General features: G+C 39.5%; 1 protein-coding gene across 1 annotated transcript; it reads left to right on the top strand.

Moving 5' to 3' along the window:
- The first annotated feature begins 6,143 nt into the window (after positions 1-6,143).
- LOC124542732 lies at positions 6,144-7,924 on the top strand. The gene has a single exon (XM_047120642.1). The coding sequence runs from the start codon at positions 6,534-6,536 to the stop codon at positions 7,740-7,742; it is 1,209 nt and encodes a 402-aa protein (XP_046976598.1). The 5' UTR covers positions 6,144-6,533; the 3' UTR covers positions 7,743-7,924.
- Positions 7,925-22,094: the final 14,170 nt, after the last annotated feature.

The following is a 22,094-nucleotide window of genomic DNA, read 5'->3' as shown; positions in this document are numbered from 1 at the left end:
GATCCGCCGTAGCCATCGCCGGGGCCAGCCATCGCAGCACCCAGGCACGACGCTATCGGGAGCACCTATCCTAGCTACAGAAGATTGGCAACGCAGGAACCTAATCCGTGCAGGCCACATCATCAGATAAGTGTCCAATCCCATAAACACAATCATTTATTCAAACATCCATCCACATAATCAATCATATTTCCATCCACACAACCATTTTTTCATTAAAACGAATCATTTTCCATTCATCTCATCCATATTTCAACTATTAATTTGGCAATCAACTTGACGTATTCAATTTATAACCGTCAAATTCAAATTTTCATTGTCACCTCATTCATTCAACAAACGTATTTGCATTAACATAATAACTTTATAATATTTAATTATAACTTTATATATTTTTCAAGCACAATTCATTCAATCACAGTATTTTAATCCGTTATTTCTACAATTTATTTTAAACAATTTCACCATTCACTTCATTTTCACATCATTTCATCTTGATTTAACATTTCACTTCGAATCATTAATTTGAAATCATCCGCAACCTACATACAAACCGGTGCAGATTTTAACATACGCAAATATTTAGCAAATACGCCGAATATTTCAGCGTTCCAGAGCGAGCGACTGCGCGTGCGCTCATTAGCACGGCTAGGAGCTACTGTGTGAATAGGTTTGGCAGCAAGCACGCGGACGGTAAAGTACAGCTAAGACAGAGCGTATGTAGATATTTTATTATTACTTCATTACAGTTTGTAGTTTAAAATCATGTCTTCTTTAAAATATTTAATTATTAAACGTAGCAGTGTTTTTTTGAACTTAGTTAAACACCCTTTGTGTTTAACTAAGTTCAAAAATTACATACAAGTTCTTACGAAACAATCTAGTTTGAACAATATTGAAGTAGGCGCCTTAAAATTAAAATTAAGCAAATTAGAATCTTTGGCTAGTGAATTTAACGACGTGCAAAATCAGATAGAATATTTAAGTGCAGATTCGTTAGAAGTCAAGTTGGACATACGCGAGGAGATTGAGAACGATTTCGAAACTTCTATGGCTACTGCTCAAGTTATAATCTCCAAATATTCGCAATCAGGGTCATTTGAAAATGCACAAGGTGGTAGTTCTCAACCTCGTTGCGTGGGCGTTAAGTTGCCGTTAATTCAAATTGCTAAATTCGACGGATCGGCTTTCCGTTGGCTTGAATTTCGGGATACATTTAAGTCTCTTATCCACAATAACGCTCAAATAAACCCCATTTTCAAATTTCATTATTTAAATTCGTACCTAGAAGGTGACGCGGCGCGTGTCATCACCAATCTCGAAGTTTGTGAAGCTAACTACGACAAAGCGTGGAGTTTATTATGCGAGCGTTACGATAATAAGGGTCAATTATTGGATATTCACATGAATGCGCTATTTAGTATCGAACAATTGACTCGCGAATCGGAACACTCTTTGCGTTCGCTTGTTGACCATGTAGGTAAAAACTTACGTGCGTTATCGAGTCTTGGTCAGCCCACAGATCATTGGGATGCATGCATAATTTATTTAGTTGGATTAAAATTAGACAATCATACACGAATGAAGTGGGAAGAGCATCGCAAAACGTTAAGAGAATTCCCTACATTAGAACAATTCACAGGGTTCCTAAAAGACCGCGCTGATGTTTTAGAATCGTACAATTACGATAAAAACAAACAAGCGTCAGTTAGCACTTCCAAACCTAGCGGTAGTACATCAAACTACAATAAAAATATCACGAAATACCATAAGTCGTTTTCGTGTACGACGCTTCCTCCCACCAATACTATTAAACAAAATAGATGTTTGTTATGCAAAGGGCAATCATTTTATTTACACTTGTCCTTCATTCTTAGCTAAATATCCCGAATTAAGGTTAGCTGCAGCTCAAAACCTTAATCTATGCGTAAATTTTTTTTTTTTTTTTTATGGCATAGGTGGCAAACGAGCAGGAGGCTCACCTGATGGAAAGTGACTACCACCGCCCATGGACACCTGCAACACCAGGGGACTTGCAGGTGCGTTGCCGGCCTTTCAAAAAGGAGTACGCTCTTTTCTTGAAGGTTCCCATGTCGTATCGGTTCGGAAAAACCGCCGGCGAAAGCTGGTTCCACAAAGTGGTTGTGCGAGGCAGAAAATGTCTGAGAAATCGCGCTGTTGTGGATTTTCGGACATCAAGGTGGTGCGGGTGAAACTTAGAATTTTGACGAGATGTCCGAAGGTGAAATTCAGCAGCCGGGATTAATCCGAACATTCCCCGTGAAAAATTCGGTAGAAGATGCAGAGTGATCCGACATCTCTACGCAAAGCCAAAGGATCAAGGAGATCGGAAAGAGCTTGATCGTCGATAACTCGAGCCGCTCTACGTTGGATGCGGTCAAATGGAAGGAGCTGGTACTGGGGAGCACCCGCCCAGAGGTGAGAGCAGTACTCCATGTGAGGCCGAATTTGCGCCTTATAAAGTTTAAGGCGATGGGCCGACGTGAAATACTGTCTCGCCTTGCTGAGCACGCCCAGCTTTTTTGAAGCCAATTTGGCTTTGCCTTCCAATTGACCGCGGAACTGAACGAGGCTCGAAATATCAACGCCAAGTATTCCGATACTACCTGTAGCGGCTATCGGAATGTTCTCAAATCGTGGAGATACGACAAATGGTGTTTTTTTAGCGGTTAACGCGCAAACTTGCGTCTTTTTGGGGTTGAAATGGACTAGATTTAGCCGGCCCCAATTCGAGACTTCGTTTAATGAAGACTCGATTTCAGACACAAGTTTGTTCCGGTTCTCTTCGACGTTTTCCCGAGAAAAATTAGCGCGGCCGGTGTATAAGGTGTCAACGGTACTGTCGTCTGCATAGCAATGAATGTTCCCGATTTGCAACAAATCATTGATATGCAGAAGAAACAGAGTGGGTGATAGAACGCAGCCTTGTGGAACACCAGCATTGACGAATTTTAAGTCAGAGCATGCACCGTCGACAACGACCTTGATGCTCCGATCTGCCAAAAAGCTGTTAATCCAATTGCATAATTTCCAGGGAAGCCCATAGGAAGGAAGCTTCGAGAGAAGCGCTTTGTGCCATACACGATCGAAGGCTTTCGCTATGTCCAAGCTGGCTGCTAATGCCTCCCCCTTGCTCTCAACTGCTTCAGCCCACCTGTGAGTAAGGTAAACTAGAAGATCACCGGCTGAGCGACCCCGACGGAAACCGTACTGGCGGTCACTAATCAGCTGATTTTCCTCTAGGTACCGCAGGAGCTGGCAGTTAATAAGGGACTCCATTATCTTGGAAAGCAAGGAGGTGATGGCTATAGGCCTATAATTGGACGGGTCTGAGCTGTTGCCTTTTTTAGGGATCGGATGCACCAATGCTGTCTTCCAGGAATTCGGGACGACGCCTAATGTGTAGGATTGCCGGAAAAGACGCGTTAAGACCGGTGCCAACTCGGGAGCACATGTCCGTAGCACGATTGGAGGGATACCATCGGGTCCGCTCGACTTATGAATGTCCAAGGAAAGAAGTGCTTTACGAACTGCACTTTGCCGGAATTTAACCTCCGGCATCGTGGTATCACACCGCGGAATTGTTGGTGGAGATTTTCCTTGGTCATCCAGAGTCGAGTTCGACGCGAAGAGAGAGCCTAAAAGATCAGCTTTCTCTTTCGCGGTATGGGCCAATGACTCACCGCCTCTGTGCAGAGATGGAAAAGATGGCTGACAGAAATTCCCTAAGACAGCCTTAGCGTGAGACCAGAACGCTCGTGTTCCTGAAGGGAGACGCACCAGTCTCTCAATTCTGCCAATGTACTCCGTCTTCGCCCTAGCAATCACGTTTTTGAGGGACCTAGAGGCAGAGTTGTATTCCTTTTTAAATGCGCTGGTATTTACATCACGAGACGCAGATGCATTAGCCCAGGTTTGATAGCGTTCCCACTTTCGGCGTGATGCCGTTTTGCAGAAGCGACCAAACCAAGGCTGGGACTTGCCACCGATGGGTACTGCAGAGTAAGGAATGAATAGTTCCATACCCTGAAGCACCACATCGGCAACAGAGTCAGCAGCAGCGTTCGGATCATCCGGCGAGAAACAAATCTGCCCCCATGGGTAAGATGCAAAAAAAGACCGCATCCCATCCCAATCTGCTGACTTGTAGTGCCATACTCGGCGGCACCCAACAAAGCGAGGCCGTGAGTACCGCACAACCGGCACTGTACTCCGGACGAGACAGTGGTCAGACGAGCCCAGAGGGGGATCGACGATAACTTGATAGCCATCCGGATGTGAAGTCAGCAGAAGGTCCAACAGGGAAGGTGTATGATCCTCCACATCCGGTATTCGCGTTGGCGAGTTGACCAGTTGTGTCAGATCATATGCTAGAGCGAAGTCCAGAACAGATCTACCCGCATGATCGGTGGTGCGTGAGCCGAGCCATTCTGCGTGGTGAGCATTAAAGTCACCCAGAATAATGATCTCTGCGGATGGAATCTGCTGAAGCACGGAATCTGTAGCCATTTGGACGTGCTCAACCAGTCGGTCGGTTTCGGCATTACCGCTATGGGACCTATAAAGGCACGCATAGATTCGCGGATGGTCATCGCAGTCTACACGCAGCCAGATAATCGATAGGTCCTGTCCTTCAAGGCTGCCGAGGCGTCGAGAACAGATATCATCTCTGACGTAAACGCATACCCCAGCTCGTGGTATAAAGGAATGTTCCAATTTGTACCCAGGGTACGAGAGAAAAGTCGTATCGGCAGGAGAAGATATCTGGGTCTCGGTTAGAAAGAGCAAGGCCGGCTTCGCCGTTTCCAGATGGTAGTGAACGGCGTTGAGGTTGGAGTTGAGTCCCCTTATGTTGCAGAAGTCCACAGCGAGGGTGGCAGGGGTTGCCTTATGATGCCTGCTCCGCTTGCCCCGAACAGTGGCGAGCGCAAAATTGCCCCCCCCAGAATTCGGAGGGCAGCCTGGGCATCCCTGCTCAGGTGGTGTATGTCCTGAGCATGGATGCCCAGAGAGGGATTCTCCACCGCTGTCGCTGATGGTACCCTCCTGGGGTAATTTAACCAAATTCTGCACAACCATCAAGTTTTGGGGGGGAGGGGGATTGGGCCTCCGGAACTCTCACTTACCGGACGAAACGCGGTAGCATAACTACCACTTTACGCCGATTTTAAGTGAGAGAGTGGTACTTCCCCGGGCGTGCCGGCCCATTCGGCTGTAACCCGAAGGTATACAGCGTGGCACTACCACTTAAGGTCTTGTAATTGTCTCAGAAAAGGTCATAACTCATTTAACTGCACTTTAGGGCCATGTCGCGAGTGTAGGAAGCGACACAACACGCTTCTGCATATACCTAAGGTTGTAGAATCGTTAGCAAGTCAACATTCCATAGTTCAGACTGCTCAAGACGAACTAAACGTTCACCTTTCTGGGCAGCCATACACACAAATCATGCTATCTACTGTCATGATTGACGTAATCAACCCTGTCAACTCAAAGGCCATGACTATTCGCGCACTTTTGGATAGTGGCAGTCAGTCGAGTTTTTTAACGTCGTCGTTAAAACAAAAGTTAGGTTTAACTTCTACACCGACTGATATCAAGGTCGTGGGTATAGGGAACATGACAACAAACAACATCAACGAACGATGCATTGTCTCATTAAAATCGTTACAGAGCGACTTTAATATTACACTAATGTGTTTTATTATGCCTGAACTAACGGGTAGCATACCAAAGTCGTACATTAATCCAAAACACTTCGATTTACCTTCTCATATCAAACTTGCCGACCCTAATTTCTATAACCCCGCGCCGGTAGATGCACTACTCGGTGCCGATATATTCTGGGCAGTTATAGGCAAAGAGCACAGCTCCCTAGGCATAAACAAACCATTTTTATGTAGTTCTCAGTTCGGCTGGATTATTTCCGGTCCTATTTCATTGAATTGTGATCCTAAGCAAACCAATTGCAATTTTTCATCTAATGAAGGTGAGTCGTTAGACAAACAAATTTCTAAATTTTGGGATTTAGAAGATTTACCACAGCGGTCACTGTTAAATGACACCGAAAGACTATGCAAGCAACTTTTTGTCGCTCACACTGCGCGGCTAACGTCAGGTCGTTTTAGTGTTCGACTTCCTCTTAAAGAGTCACCAGATTGCTGTGGCCTAAACTTAAAAATCAAAATATTGAATACGATTTACCAGAATTAAAATCACACTCAGCAATTATTGAAACAGATTTCATTCAATTTGATAATTTTTCCATTTTTTTACGATTAAAACGTTGTTTTGCGTACATTTTGAGATTTGTTCATAACAGTAAAATTGCTAACTCTAAACTGACAGGCGATTTATCACTATCGGAATTAAATAATTCTTTTACGAAGTTAGCTATAATTAGTCAGCAGCAATCGTTTCCAAAGGAATACGCTTGCCTATTAAAGGGACAGCCTATCACCCCTAAAAGCAATATTGTGACTTTAAGCCCATTTTTAGATAACAATCAGGTGATGAGAGTAGGTGGAAGACTCGATTCGTCAAAATACGAGTACGATAAAAAACATCCCATAATACTCGACGGAAAGCGTCGTTTAACACTATTGTACTTTCGTTACGAGCACACGCGTCAATTACACACTGGGCCGCAGGCGTTACTATTTGCCATACGTGAAGTTCTTTGGCCAGCGGGGGGAAGGAACTTAGCCAGACGTACCGTGCGTAGCTGTGTCGTGTGTCGGCGCCATCAGGCGCGCACGCTTGTTCCCATCATGGGGAACCTACCTTCTCAACGTGTGATGCCAGCCTTCCCATTTCACACCGTCGCAGTAGATTTCGCGGGTCCATTTTGGATAAAGAATAGAAAGGGTCGCGGCGCAACCGCTTCTAAGTGCTACATGTGCTTATTTGTCTGCTTTCGTTACAAATGTGTACACTTGGAAGCGGTCAGCGAACTATCCAAGGATGCCTTTTTGTTAGCGCTAAGACGATTTATATCTCGTAGAGGCAAGCCAGCGGAAATATATTCCGATAACGGGCGCAATTTTGTAGCTGCCGCCAAGGAGGTTACAGAATTCTTTAAAACTAACCCCGTTCTATCTGACTTTGCCGTCGACGAAAATATAAAATTTACATTTATTCCTGCCTACGCTCCTCACTTCGCTGGACTTGCCGAAGCGGGCATTAAATCCGCCAAGTTCCACGTAAAACGCGTCATGGGGCATGCAAATTTGACTTTTGAGGAGTTGTGTACTTTGTTTATGCAGGTTGAGGCGATCTTAAATAGTCGTCCTCTATACCCTCTTTCTTCATCCCCTCAAGACCTTCTTCCTCTATCCCCAGGACACTTTTTGATTGGCCGGCCGCTCACTGCACTGCCTGCACCATCCCTGGAGGAGAAGAATTTCACCTGCCTGGATCGCTACGCCAGGATCGAAAAAATACGGCAACACTTTTGTCGTCGTTGGCAGCGTGACTACATCGAAGAGCTCCAGCAACGCTCCAAATGGCGAACTAGTCGCGGCAACCTACGCGTCGGGGATCTAGTCATTCTCGCCGACGACAACGCAGCTCCACTGCACTGGCGCATGGGTCGGGTGTTGAGATTATTCCCGGGACCTGACGGCGTGGCACGCGTCGCTGAATGCCTGACAGCGTGGGCACTTGTGAGGAGGGCCTTCGCGCGCATCTGTCCCCTGCTTGAAGTTGAAGAAAACCCTTGAACGCGAGCGATTCAAGCGGGGGGAATATGTCGGCGCCGCCTACCGCCACCTATCGGCAGGAGCCCGCAGCACTCCCACTCAACGCCCATTCAACCAGTCATTCAACCAGCCATTCAACCAGTCATTCAACCAGTCATTTCAATCACTCACTCATTCTTAATCCTCCTAATTTTTCAGTTAAAATAAAATATTCTCTCTTCTGGTCTCTTACGAACAAGTCGTTTTATTAAGCGCGTGAACCTTTGCAATCCTCGAACATAAATCAAAATCATGTCCCAATAGTGGACAATTATTATTATTATAAAGTTTGAACTTCCTTTAAAGTTTCCAAAATTCATCTAAGAAAACTTCTATTCAAATCTTCAAAATATCCAAAGAAATAAAGTTGAAAAGTTCTTCTAAAAGCGTTGAAAATAATCCACTCGAAGATACAGCTAAAGAAAATAATTCAAGGAATAATCCATGAGAATACAGTTACAGAAAATAACTGTAAAAAATAAATTTCGAAAATGACCATTGAAAATAAATGTCGAAAATAACTGTTGAAAATAATTGTAGAAAATACCCATTGAAAATAACTGTAAAAAGGAGAAATAATTCTAATTAGAATCTAACACGAATAACGAAAACCTATAGTTTCACTTTAATAATCCAAACAACTTACCCGGTCAATCCCGGTTATTTTCCAAAAAATAACGAAATGCATCATGGGAAATATTCTAAAGATTCCCTGTAAAGAACCACAATCATCGTTACGAAACAGAACAATTGAAATAAATTCAAATTTCGAAGAAAGTTTTTCGACTTACCACGAGGTGACAAATATTTATTTATTTATTTTTTGGGAAACAAACAATTATAATTACACTTAATAGTAAAAAACAAATATAAGAAAAACATAAATCAATCAAGTTTCCACTTAAAATTAATACAAATAAATGACATATTATATTAAAAATATGGATGTAAGGGGGCGCAAATTACATCTTAGCGCCCCAAGCCAACCTCACCTGCCCGTGGTGCATCCTGCCAACTAGCAAACGAGGCTCTGGCGACCGAATGATGTCGGTATAACCATCAAAATAAACGTAGCTAAATACCACAGGCCGATGACGGGCAGCAGCGTCACCGGTGCGAGTAGCTACGTTCTGCGATCGCCAACACGCCTGCCCAGCGTGGCGATTATGGGCAATATCCTCTATATGCAGCACTCACACAAGCCACGGCCCTCAGTTCCCGGCAGCCCCGCTATTCCTCGTCATGGTGGCGATGATGGTAACGGCGGGACGGGGGGTGCTAAGAATCACCGGGCTACGGGAGGCCACCACAACCGACTGACCCTTGCGACGTACAACGGTCGCACGCTACGGCTCGACTCGCATCTGGCGCAACTTGAGGTAGAATTTGGGAAAATTAGGTGGCACATATTAGGGTTATGTGAAGTCCGGAGAGAGGGAGAGGACACCGTAACCCTCGATTCGGGCCACCTAATGTACTTCCGAGAGGGAGACCAACAATCACAAGGTGGCGTTGGGTTTCTGGTAAATAAGTCCCTAGCTGACAACGTTGTGGAAATCTCCAGTGTGTCGAACAGGGTTGCGTACCTCATAATAAAGCTCACCGAGAGGTACAGCCTCAAGGTAGTGCAAGCGTACGCACCGACCTCGACACACTCGGACGATGAAGTGGAAGAATTGTTCGATGATATATCGAAGGCCCTCCACTTCACCACGAAAACCCACTACAACGTTGTCATGGGGGACTTTAACGCTAAAGTGGGAGTTCAGAATTGCAGCGAATCGGTAGTAGGACCCCATGGATTTGGATGTAGGAATCATAGGGGGCAAATGCTTGTCAACTTCCTCGAACGGGAGGGGCTCTTCTTGATGAACTCCTTCTTGAAGAAACAGCCCCAAAGGAAGTGGACGTGGCAAAGCCCCGACACTATGACCAAAAATGAGATAGACTTCATCATGACAGACAAGAGGCACATATTCAGAGACGTCTCTGTGATCAACAGGTTCAATACCTGTAGTGATCACCAACTTGTCCGAAGCTCTCTGAATATCGATTTAAGGGCCGAGCGCGTCCGTCTGATGAAGTCCACGCTCCGATCAAAGCTGCTCCAACCCATTGCGGGATCTGTCGTTCCAGTCAAACCTGGAGAACCGATTCGCTGCCGTGAAAACCACAACAGACGTAAACCAGACCCTAGAAAATGTAGTTCGAATTCTCAGGGAAGAAGGTACAAGATTTTGTGGCATGCAGCGTAAGGGCAGGAAGTCCAAACTTTCAGAAGAGACCTTAGGGCTAATGAAGAAACGACGTGAAAACCCACCTGTCACTTCGTCAGAGAAGCGGCAACTAAACCGAGAGATCAGCAAGCGCGTACGACACGACCTCCGGTGCTCCAATACTCTTAAGATTGAAAGAGCAATCGAGCAGAATCGGGGGTCTAAGGTGTTCGTACAATCTCTTGGAAGGAGCCACCTGACGAAGTTGACCACATCAAGTGGAGAAGTCGTTTCTTCCAAGACGGCAGTTCTTTCGGAAGTAGAGGACTTCTACGGCCAATTATACGCATCGCATGCACCTCGACCTGATCCCGAAAATGAGGATTCTAGAGCTACATTAACACGCCATTTCTCAGAAGACCTGCCGGAAGTCAGTGTTGGCGAAATCGAGATTGCTCTTAAACACCTTAAAAATGGTAAAGCCCCTGGCGAGGACGGTATTACTATAGAGTTATTAAAAGCAGGAGGTAATCCGGTACTCAAGGAACTCCAAAAGCTTTTTAACTCTGTCCTCTTTGAAGGGAGAACTCCGGAGGCGTGGAGTAGGAGTGTGGTCGTCCTGTTCTTCAAAAAGGGAGACAAAAATATTAAATAATAATGGCCCGAGATGAGAACCTTGAGGAACACCGGAGGTAACGGGCACAAACGATGAACAAAAACCTTTGATAGAAACAGCTTGGCTACGATCCCTCAAATATGATTCGAGCCAACGAAGCAAGTCACCGTGAATACCAACGGCAGCAAGTTTTTTTACCAACAAAGAATGAGAGATCTTATCAAAGGCTTTTGAATAGTCCGTGTACACAACATCCACCGTAAACCAGAACCTCGAAAATGTAGTTCGAATTCTCAGGGAAGAAGGCACGAGATATTGTGGCATGCAGCGTAAGGGCAGGAAGTCTAACCTTTCGGAAGAGACTTTGGGGCTCATGAAGAAACGACGTGAAAACCCACCTGTCACTTCGTCAGAGAAACGGCAATTAAACCAAGAGATCATCAGGCGCGTACGACATGACCTCCGGTCCTCCAATACTCTTGCAATAGAAAGAGCTATTGAGCAGAATCGGGGGTCTAAGGTGTTCGTACAATCTCTTGGAAGGAGCCACCTGACGAAGTTGACCACAGCAAGTGGAGAAGTCGTTTCTTCTAAACCGGCAGTACTTTCGGAAGTAGAGGACTTCTACGGCCAATTATACGCATCGCATGCATCTCGACCTGATCCCGAAAATGAGGATTCTAGAGCTACATTAACCCGCCATTTCTCCGAAGACCTGCCTGAAGTCAGTATTGGTGAAATCGCGACTGCTCTTGGACAGCTTAAAATGGAAAACCCCCGGGAGAGGACGGCGTTACCACAGAGCTATTAAAAGCGGGAGGTAAACCGGTACTTAGGGAACTTCAGACGCTTTTTAACTCTGTCCTCTTCGAAGGGAGAACTCCGGAGGCGTGGAGTAGGAGTGAGGTCGTCCTGTTCTTCAAAAAGGGAGACAAAACCCTGCTGAAGAACTATCGTCCCATATCCCTACTGAGCCACGTCTATAAGCTGTTTTCAAGAGTGATCACGAACCGTCTTGCGCGAAGATTCGACGAATTCCAACCTCCGGAGCAGGCCGGGTTTCGGACCGGATACGGCACCATAGACCACATCCACACAGTGAGGCAGATTATACAGAAGTCCCAAGAGTATAATCGGCCCCTGTGTCTTGCATTCGTGGACTATGAGAAGGCCTTTGACTCGGTTGAAATCTGGGCTGTTTTCCACCACCATTTTCAACAATATTCAATAATTTAAACCAAATAAAAGTTACAAAAACTTTGAAAATAATTTAGCGTCACATTTCGACTCAAAAAGCGGATGGAAAGTGAGGTTTTAGACAAATGTCAAAGATCATATCAAAGATAATATAAAGATAATAAATCACAATTAGGTCAGGAACGCATAATGCATAAAAAGTGCATTTTTATTTCAAATGTCAAATTTAGCGGTATTTTTAAATTTTGCATTAACATAACCTTAGAAATGATTGTCAAAGTCTAATGACAGATGACATTCTATAATTTATGTTAGAAATTAATAATTTCACAGGCAAGCTAATCGTTTGGTCACCACAACTATCTGTCGATTACGCCTTGGACATGCATGTACGCCCGTTCAGCACTTTACAGCGTTCGTGGTCACGGGTAGATCGACTTTGAAGTAGTCTAATATTTTTCATTTCATTTTAGTCTAAGAATATGTTAAATATGCAATTATTTTTATTACTTTTTAGTGCATTTTTATTTGTTTAAAAATATTATTTTGTTTGAAGTCGGTTTTTTTTTTTGTTAAAATTTTTATTTATGTGGTATTGATAGGTTGCCCCGGGTGAGCATGTGTTAAATACATTTTTTATTTCACTTTTAATTATTGAGCCAAAGCCCTGTCTTAACTTATCAGATACTACAATAACATCTTTATTTACTTCTATTGTTTTGTTTGAAGTCGGTTTTTCTTTTTGTTAAAATTTTTATTTATTTTTTGATTTTAAGTGAAGCTGATTTAGCCTAACTAATTTTTCTTAATATGAGTAGATTACGCGTGCCGTTTATATGAATAAGAATCTACTTCGGGGACAATTTCGAAAGAAACTTTCGAATGAAGCAAACATAGACTTTCGAAAATGTAGCTTTAATACGTCATGCGGCATAAACTACAAGGTATCACCCTCAAAAGAGCTGTAATCGACCTTAGTAAAAAAACTTTGCAAAAGACCTAATATATGTCGTACAGCATATGGCATCACATTATATACACAAAATTTGATTAAAGACAGTAAGAAATTGTGCCCCAAATCGCACCCTAACTGTAAGCCGTTTAGGAGTTCCATCGCTACATACTACAAAACAAAGTCGCTTTCTCTGTCCCTATATCTTTAAAACTACGCAACGGATTTTGATGCGGTTTTTCTTATAGATAGTGTGGTTCGAGGGGAAGGTGTGAGTAATAATACATGAACACCATAGTAAAGAAACACTGATAATTTTAGAAGTTTGGAATATGATGTCGTAAATAAACAAATTCTGTAGCATATTTAGTATCAGTATTGCACCCGTACGAAGCCGGGGCGGGTCGCTAGTTGATTATAATATTCGACTATGACAATTACATGAACATAACTGCTTTACGGAAGGTGAATCAAATATCCAAATAACATATTAGTAAAAGATTCGACCGCGTATCGCTAACGTGCTCCTCAGAATTGTTCCGTTCCCTTCCGTTCCGTTAATATGTCATGGATTCTATGCTCAACCTTACCAAACTTTCACCAAACTACCCTTGAAGTATATCCTTTATAATAAAAAAAGAATCATCAAAATTGGTTGGCACAATTTTGAGTTATTCACCTATTTGTCGCCCATTTACATAATGCAAATTTAAGACTTATATCGTTTTCATAGAGATACAATCATCGGAAAAGGAACAAATTAAAACGGGACCCCAAGCACTACCTTTCAAATAAAAAATCGGTCCACCCAGTTTTCACTGGGTCAGTTATGAGGATAACAAACATAAAAAAAATACAGACGTATTGATAACCTCCTCCATTTTGAAGTCGGTTGATAAATAAGATAAATTCTATGCATCTGGGTTCTAATAATGTAGTAGTATTAATGCATGGTGACAGTTTGTCTCTAAATAAAAAGAGTTTAATTAAGGATATTAAATTATTAATTGAAATCCAAAATCAAAAGAAATGCAAATTTATAATTAGTTTATTTCCATATTCACATACCTTGACAGATGCACAGAATTTACATATATGTACAATATATACACAATACAATACAATTAAATATATATACAATACGATACGATTTTTTAATCACCTCTCAAAGTCGGTGCCAAAATTGCTAATATAGGTACATAATACATAATACATACATACAAACCTAAATCTATTTATTGTATAGATGACACCATTAGACAAACCTTACTATCGATACAAATTAAATGATTTCAATATAGGAATTTATTTACTTTGTTGGCACCGACTTCAAAAGGTGATTAAAAAATCGTAAATTGGATATGGATGTAACTGATTATTTTTTTCTTTTTAGTTCATTTTTGAAGGCGGTTTTTTTTATTTATAAAAATTTATTTACTGCTTTTCAGTGTTGTTTTGTTATTTATAATTACATTTGGTAGTGTTTGTCATTCACTTTATTATACTCAGTACATTTCGGCTTTCGACTCTAAACATAACTCAACGCCGTTTCAATACGATGTGGACTGCAACTCATATTAAGCGTTACCTAAGTTACAATAGCCTAATGCTAACTGCTCATCGCCATTTAAACAATACCATTTTTCCCGATGCAATACCGTTAATCATTGAGGAGTTCTCCTGGTAGTCCACCATCAGCTAGACATCATAGGCATATTTACTAACATCAATTGCTTGACGACTATCTTAAAGAAATAGAACTAAACCCGTAAAATAGTTACTTACTAATAGGTTCTGATTACCAGTTGTGGTCTTCATCATCAGTTCTACTTCATCAAATGTCACTTTTCGTGAGCATATGACCAAGGCACTTTGAATAAAACCAAAATCACTATAGGTGTGCCTATAAAATTTGAGGAGTTCCCTCGATTTCTCCAGGATCCCATCATCAGATCCTGATCTCCTGACAATGGGATCACCTGTAAAACATGCCCTTTCAAACAAAAAAAGAATTGTCAAAATCGGCCCAGCCATCTTCGAGTAATTCGGTAACATACAAAAAAAATAAAAAAAAAGAGTCTGCCCGTGACCACGAACACTGCAAAGTGCTCGAAACGTCGGGATGTTTAAAAATAATTAATATACGCGATTCATCCGTTATAAATAGTTTTATTTAAATGTGTAATCATCGCGAAAATTTAAGACAACATTATGTGAACCAGTACGGACTGGAAACATCAAATCAAATTCGCCGGTTGGAGTACCTAAAAGTCAAACATGCCCGATACGTAACGTCCATGAACTTAAAAAAAAGGCCCCGACGAATTGAGAACCTCCTCCTTTTTTTGAAGTCGGTTAAAAAAAAATTTGACATATTTAATATCTCAAACTTTAAACTGTCAAGTACATTCGAAAGAGGGAGTGCTATTCGTGGTGGCTCATTAATATTAGTACGGAAACGGTTTCTGCAATAGATGTCATAAAAGTATTTAAAACTGTAAATATTAAAAAAACTAATGACATATGGGGCATTTCGGTAAAATTTATTAATAACATCATATACGATATTGCTCCGTATATAGCAGTAATTTTTAACAAGAGTTTGTACACGGGTTTATTTCCTAACTTGTTAAAATGTAGTAAAGTTTTACCACTTTTTAAGACTGGAAACACAAGCGATCCCGGTAATTACAGGCCTATTTCAATACTCCCATCCGTAAGTAAATTTTTCGAAAAAAATATTTTAAATCAACTTCTCATTCATTTCGGTACAAATGCTATTTTTCATGATGAGCAATTCGGTTTTAAAAGAGGTCGCTCGACAACTGATGCGGGGATTGCGCTTCTCAAACATATTTACAATGCTTAGGAGATATCACAGGACGCTATTGGAGTATTCTGTGATTTATCTAAAGCATTCGATTGTGTAGAACACGAAACGCTTCTTTATAAGCTCAAATATTACGGTGTTAAAGGTAAAGCTTTTGATCTCATTGCTTCATATTTAAGTTAAAGAATCCAGAATGTTTTCATTAATGGAATAAAGTCTTCTAGATCTACGTTAAAAATGGGAGTTCCACAAGGTTCAATTTTGGGTCCCTTTCTATTCCTAGTATATAAATGATCTTCCTTTCTATATTAAAGGTATTTGTGATATAGTGTTGTTTGCTGACGCTACTTTGCTGATTTTTAAGGTTGACAGGAAAAAAAAGTGACTATGATGATGTGAACGGTGCATTATTACAGATACAAAATTGGTTTACAGTAAATAATTTACTTTTGAATGCTCAAAAAACAAAATGTGTAGTTTATCCCTACCAAGTGTTAGAAGGCAAAATTATAATATATCTTTAAACGGTGACCGTCTTGAAGTAGCTGATACTACGGCGTTCTTAGGAATAGAATTGGATTTCAAACTTCAGTGGAGTTCTCATTTATCATCCCTAACAGGAAGACTCAGCAAAAAATCAAAATCAAATCAAAATCAAAATATACTTTATTCAAGTGGGCTTTTTCAAGCACTCTTGAATCGTCATATAACAATTAAGTGAAGCTACCACCGGTTCGGAAAGTAGATTCTACCGAGAAGAACCGGCAAGAAACTCAGTAGTTACTCTTTTTCAACATTTAAAAAAAAGTACAGTCATGTTAGTTAATACAATTTTTTAAATTAATATATCCTGCCTGGAAGTCAACAGGTATTAATTCCACGCTTTTTTATCATATACAAAATCTTGTATCGAGTAATACGCCTTTTTTACCAATGTATTTTTTATAAACGATTTGAATTTACGAGACGGCAAAGTTAAAAATGTCTGCGAAATTTATAGAAGCGGATACCCTGCCCCAAGAAGGACTTGTTGACTTTGCGGAGTCGGAAACTTGATGTTATAAGCTTATCCTTACTCCTTGTGCACATATTTTATCTAAGTGATCAATGTTAATGTGAATATACATAATATTGTTGTAAATATATTGCGACGCAACAGTGAGTATTTCCACTTTGTTAAAAACATCCCGAAGAGAGTCTCTAGCTCCAAGATTATAAATAAACCGGATTACTCTCTTTTGTAAAATAAAGACAGATTCAATATCTGCAGCGTTACCCCAAAGTAATATGCCATATGACATAATACTCTGAAAATAACCAAAATAAACTAAACGAGCGGTATCAATATCAGTTAGTTGTCTAACTTTTCTAACCGCGTATGCTGCGGAGGAGCTATATCTTTAAGAGGTTGCCCGCTTGATGTAGCCGATACTACGGTGTTCTTGGGAATAGAATTGGATTCCAGACTTCAGTGGAGTCCCCATTTATCGTCCCTAACAGGAAGACTCAACTCCGCAGCAGTTAGTAAAAGTAAAAGTAGTTAGTAAAAAATACATTGGTAGAAAAAGCATATTATTCAATACAAGATTTTATAGATGATAAAAAAGCGTGGAGCTTATATCTGTTGACTTCCACGCAGGATATATTAATTTAAATAATTGTATTTTTTTATGGTATAGGTTGGCGGACGAGCATATGGGTCTGATGATAAGTGGTCACCATCGCCCATAGACAATGACGCTGGAAGAAATATTAACTATTCCTTACATCGTCAATGTGCTACCAACCTTGGGAACTAAGATGTTATGTCCATTGTGCCTGTAGTTACACTGGCTCACTCACCCTTCAGACCGGAACACAACAATACTGAGTACTGTTATTTAGCGGTAGAATAACTGATGAGTGGGTAGTACCTACCCAGACGGGCTTGCACAAAGCCCTACCACCAAACAAACAATTCAAACATATTCAATTAATTTAGAAACATCTCTTTAGTTTTTGTATGATATATTTATACTATTCTTTTATTTGTAGTATTATGTAACATTACGTTCTTTGTTTGGATATACATAGTTAAGACCAATTTGGATACACATGATCTGTTTCGAAATCTTTTTACTTAATGTTTAAGTTCGTATTACTCATCTTTTAGAGACACTTAATTTTATACATATTTAATTATAATAATAATAACTCTTTATTGTACACACACACTAAAAAATAAATTTTACATTCAATAACACAATATATAAAAAGAAGAAATGTACAACAGGCGGTCTTATCGCTTAAAAGCGATTTCTACAAGACAACCAGCGTGGAGGAGTTAATGTGAACAAGTGGAAAGCGGGTGTACTGCACAGGGTTAAATACTATATGAAATTATATTTATACACAAATTATTACACTAGACAAGGAAGATACACTACACAAATACCTAAATATATATCAAAACATATAAATATACATACATAAACAAATACTCACGTACATATATAAATAAAAATAAAGATAAAGATACATACATACATACATACAAACATACATACATACGTACATACATACATACAGATATAGACAGCATGACATAAACTTATGTACGAGCACAGTCGAATACAAATACATATGAATAGCTAGTAGCAATGTAATTGACAGAACACTTAAAGTCCTAAATAGTATTGCTTAACCTTAATTTTAAAAGATTTAAGTGATTTCGCTTGTCTGATGTGAACCGGAAGGGTATTCCACAAGCGTGCTGCTTCAATACAAAAGGACTTGCTGTAATAAGTAGTGGAGTGACTGCGAATTTTCAATGTAAGACGTTCACTGGAACGAAGTTCAAATTGGTAACCTAATTGCCTACAATATAAAAAAATATTTTACAAGTAATGTTACCAAGGATCATATGTAAAATAAAAATAATAATTTAATTTATATTAACACCGACAAAATTAAAAATACTCAAATTAATAGTTTAAACTAAATAAAACGACAACATCTGCGCCCTCTTACTTAAATATTATACATCAAAATATACAGGGCATAGGTGGCAAAGATCATGAAATAGAATTATTTTCGGAGTGTTATAGAATACATGTATTTTGTTTCACAGAACATTGGGTTAAAAAATTTGACATATTTAATATTTCAAACTTTAAACTGTCAAGTGCGTTCGTAAGAGGGAGTGCTATTCGTGGTGGCTCATTAATATTAGTACGGAATGATATCGTTTGTAAATCTCGAAAAGATATTGTGGCCCTCTCTATCGAACGTACTATCGAACTATCCTGCGTGGAATTTCCACAGTACATTATAGTCTTCGTGTACCGGCCCCCATCGGGAGATTATTATTTGTTTGAAACCACTATGGAGGACATTCTTAAAAAGCTATGTAAAACTAATAAATATATAATTGTATGTGGGGACTTTAACGTCGACATACTTAAAGAAACTACGTTAAGTATTCGGTTGGTCGCCTTGTTTATGTCATTTAATTTAACTCATAGAGTTAATGAACCGACGCGAATAACCGACGGCACTTCTACGTGTATTGATAATGTGTTCTGTGACTGTGAAATATATGAAGTATCAATTATAAATAATTTAACTTCTGACCATTGTGGTCAGAAGTTTTCATTAAAACACAAAGAAATAAATCATTTAAAAAAAAATAACATACAGGCCAATAACGGCTAACATATTACATTTTTTTTAAAGATATTGTGGCGTATAAATTGTCTAATCTAGATCTTACGACACAGGATCCAAATGAGCTTTATAATTCATTTTTTGAAGTAATACTAAAAGAATTTAACAATATATTTAAAATGAAATCATGTTATAGTAACACAAAATTAAAGTTTAGTGACTGGGCTACTGTTGGTATTTATAAAAGTAGAAATAAATTATACGACTTATATGATATGAGGCGGTGGAATCGAAGCGTAGTCTTTTTAGAATACGTCATTAAATATTCCAAAATTTTTAAAACAGTATGCATTTCTGCTAAGTCCTTATATTTAAAGAAAAAAATCCTGAATTCTGATAATAGAATTAAAGCCACATGGGATGTTATTAGTAGTGTTAGTGGAAAACCCAAAAAGGAAATGATACCAATAGAATTGAACACAGGTAGTAGATACACGAGTTCTGAATTAGAGGTTGCTAATTTATTTGAATCATTTTTTGATAAAGTACCCCATAAAATAACATTTCATTTAAAATCATCTACATCAAATGCAGCTAGGTTATTAAATAATAGTGTTTCTAAATGCGTTATTGATTTTTCATTTGAAACGGTTTCTGCAATAGATGTCATAAAAGTATTTAAAACTGTAAATATTAAAAAAACTAACGACATATGGGGCATTTCGGTAAAATTTTTTAATAACATCATATACGATATTGCTCCGTATATAGCAGTAATTTTTAACAAGAGTTTAGACACGGGTTCATTTCCTAACTTGTTAAAATGTAGTAAAGTTTTACCACTTTTTAAAACTGGAAACAGAAGCGATCCCGGTAATTACAGGCCTATTTCAATACTCCCATCCTTAAGTAAAAATTTCGAAAAAAATATTTTTAATCAACTTCTCGTCCATTTCGGTACAAATGCGGTATTTTTCATGGTGAGCAAAGCTCTTGATCTCATCGCTTCATATTTAAGTCAAAGAATCCAGCAAGTTTTCATTAATGGAATAAAGTCTTCTGGATCTACGTTAAAAATGGGAGTTCCACAAGGTTCAATTTTGGGTCCCTTTCTATTCCTAGTATATATAAATGATCTTCCTTTCTATGTTAAGGGTATTTGTGATATAGTGTTGTTTGCTGACGATACTTCGCTGATTTTTAAGGTTGACAGGAAAAAAAATGACTATGACGATGTGAACGGTACATTATCACAGATATACAATTGTTTTACGGTAAATAATTTAGTTTTGAATGCTCAAAAAACAAAATGTGTAGTTTTTACCCTACCTAATGTTAGCAAGCAAAATTATAATATATCTTTAAATGATGACCGTCTTGAAGTAGCTGATACTACGGTGTTTTTAGGAATAGAATTGGATTCCAGACTTCAGTGGACTTCTCATTTATCATCCCTAACAGGAAGACTCAGCTCCGCAACATACGCGGTTAGAAAAGTTAGACAACTAACTGATATTGATACCGCTCGTTTAGTTTATTTTGGTTATTTTCACAGTATTATGTCATATGGCATATAACTTTGGGGTAACGCTGCAGATATTGAATCTGTCTTTATTTTACAAAAGAGAGCAATTCGGTTTATTTATAATCTTGGAGCTAGAGACTCTCTTCGGGATGTTTTTAACAGAGTAGGAATACTTACTGTTGCGTCGCAATATATTTACAACAATATCATGTATATTCACAGTAACATTGATCACTTTGATAAAATCAGTGATAATCACTGTATATGCACTAGAAGTAAGGATAAACTTATAACGCCAAATTTCCGACTTCAAACGACGACGTAAAGTCAATAGATCCTTCTTGAGGCAAGGTATCCGTTTCTATAATAAAATTCCGCAGAAATTTTTAACTTTGCCGTTTAGTAAATTCAAATCGTTTGTTAAAAATACATTGGTAGAAAAAGCATACTATTCGATACAAGATTTTGTAGATGATAAAAAAGCGTGGAGTTAATACCTGTTGACTTCCAAGCAGGATACATTAATTGAAATAATTGTATTTAATTAACATGACGTTGTATTTTTTAAATGTTAAAAAAGAGTAACTACTGAGTTTCTTGCCGGTTCTTCTCCGTAGAATCTACTTTCCGAACCGGTGGTAGCTTCACTTAATTGTAAAATGACGATTCAAAAATGCTTATAAAAGCCTACTTGAATAAAGTTTATTTTGATTTTGATTTTGATTTTGAAGCGATCGATTGTCACAGAGAAATTCAAAGTTTTCCTTCGAATACGAAGGGAGAATAGGACTAAATAATATTGAATATAGAAGAGATAGTATGTGCGTGCTCCTGCGAAGGCGTATGGGAAGCCACTTGAGCCCTTCACGAAACTCAGAGACGTGGTCATACTTGCGAAGACCAAATATGAATCGAATACAGAGGTTTTGTAGACGCTCAAGTTTATTCAGCTGATCCTCCCTTAAGTCTAGATAGCAGGTGTCGGCGTAATCAAGGATAAGATGAAGAAGAGATCGTGCAAGAGCAACTTTAGTAGGAATAGGAAGAAAATTCCGCAACCTTCGTAGTGAACCGATGGATGAAAATATTTTCCTGCTAACTTCACAAATCTGTGGATCCCATGACAGAAATTTATCAAATATTATACCCAGGTTCTTGACAGTTTTACTGTAGGGGATAATGACACCAGCAAAAGTTATTTGCCGCACATTCGACTAATTAATCCGCGAACTGAGCTGTTGACTTCCGATAATTATAGCTTGCGATTTGGATGGGTTAACCTGCAAACCAAACTCTCTGCTCCATCTGTTGATACGTTCGAGGTCTTTATTTATGGTACCTATTGTACTAGGC

Source organism: Vanessa cardui, chromosome W (assembly GCF_905220365.1).
Source record: "Vanessa cardui chromosome W, ilVanCard2.1, whole genome shotgun sequence".
NCBI classification, from domain to species: domain Eukaryota; kingdom Metazoa; phylum Arthropoda; class Insecta; order Lepidoptera; family Nymphalidae; genus Vanessa; species Vanessa cardui.
This window is presented reverse-complemented; position numbering and strand designations above follow the sequence as displayed.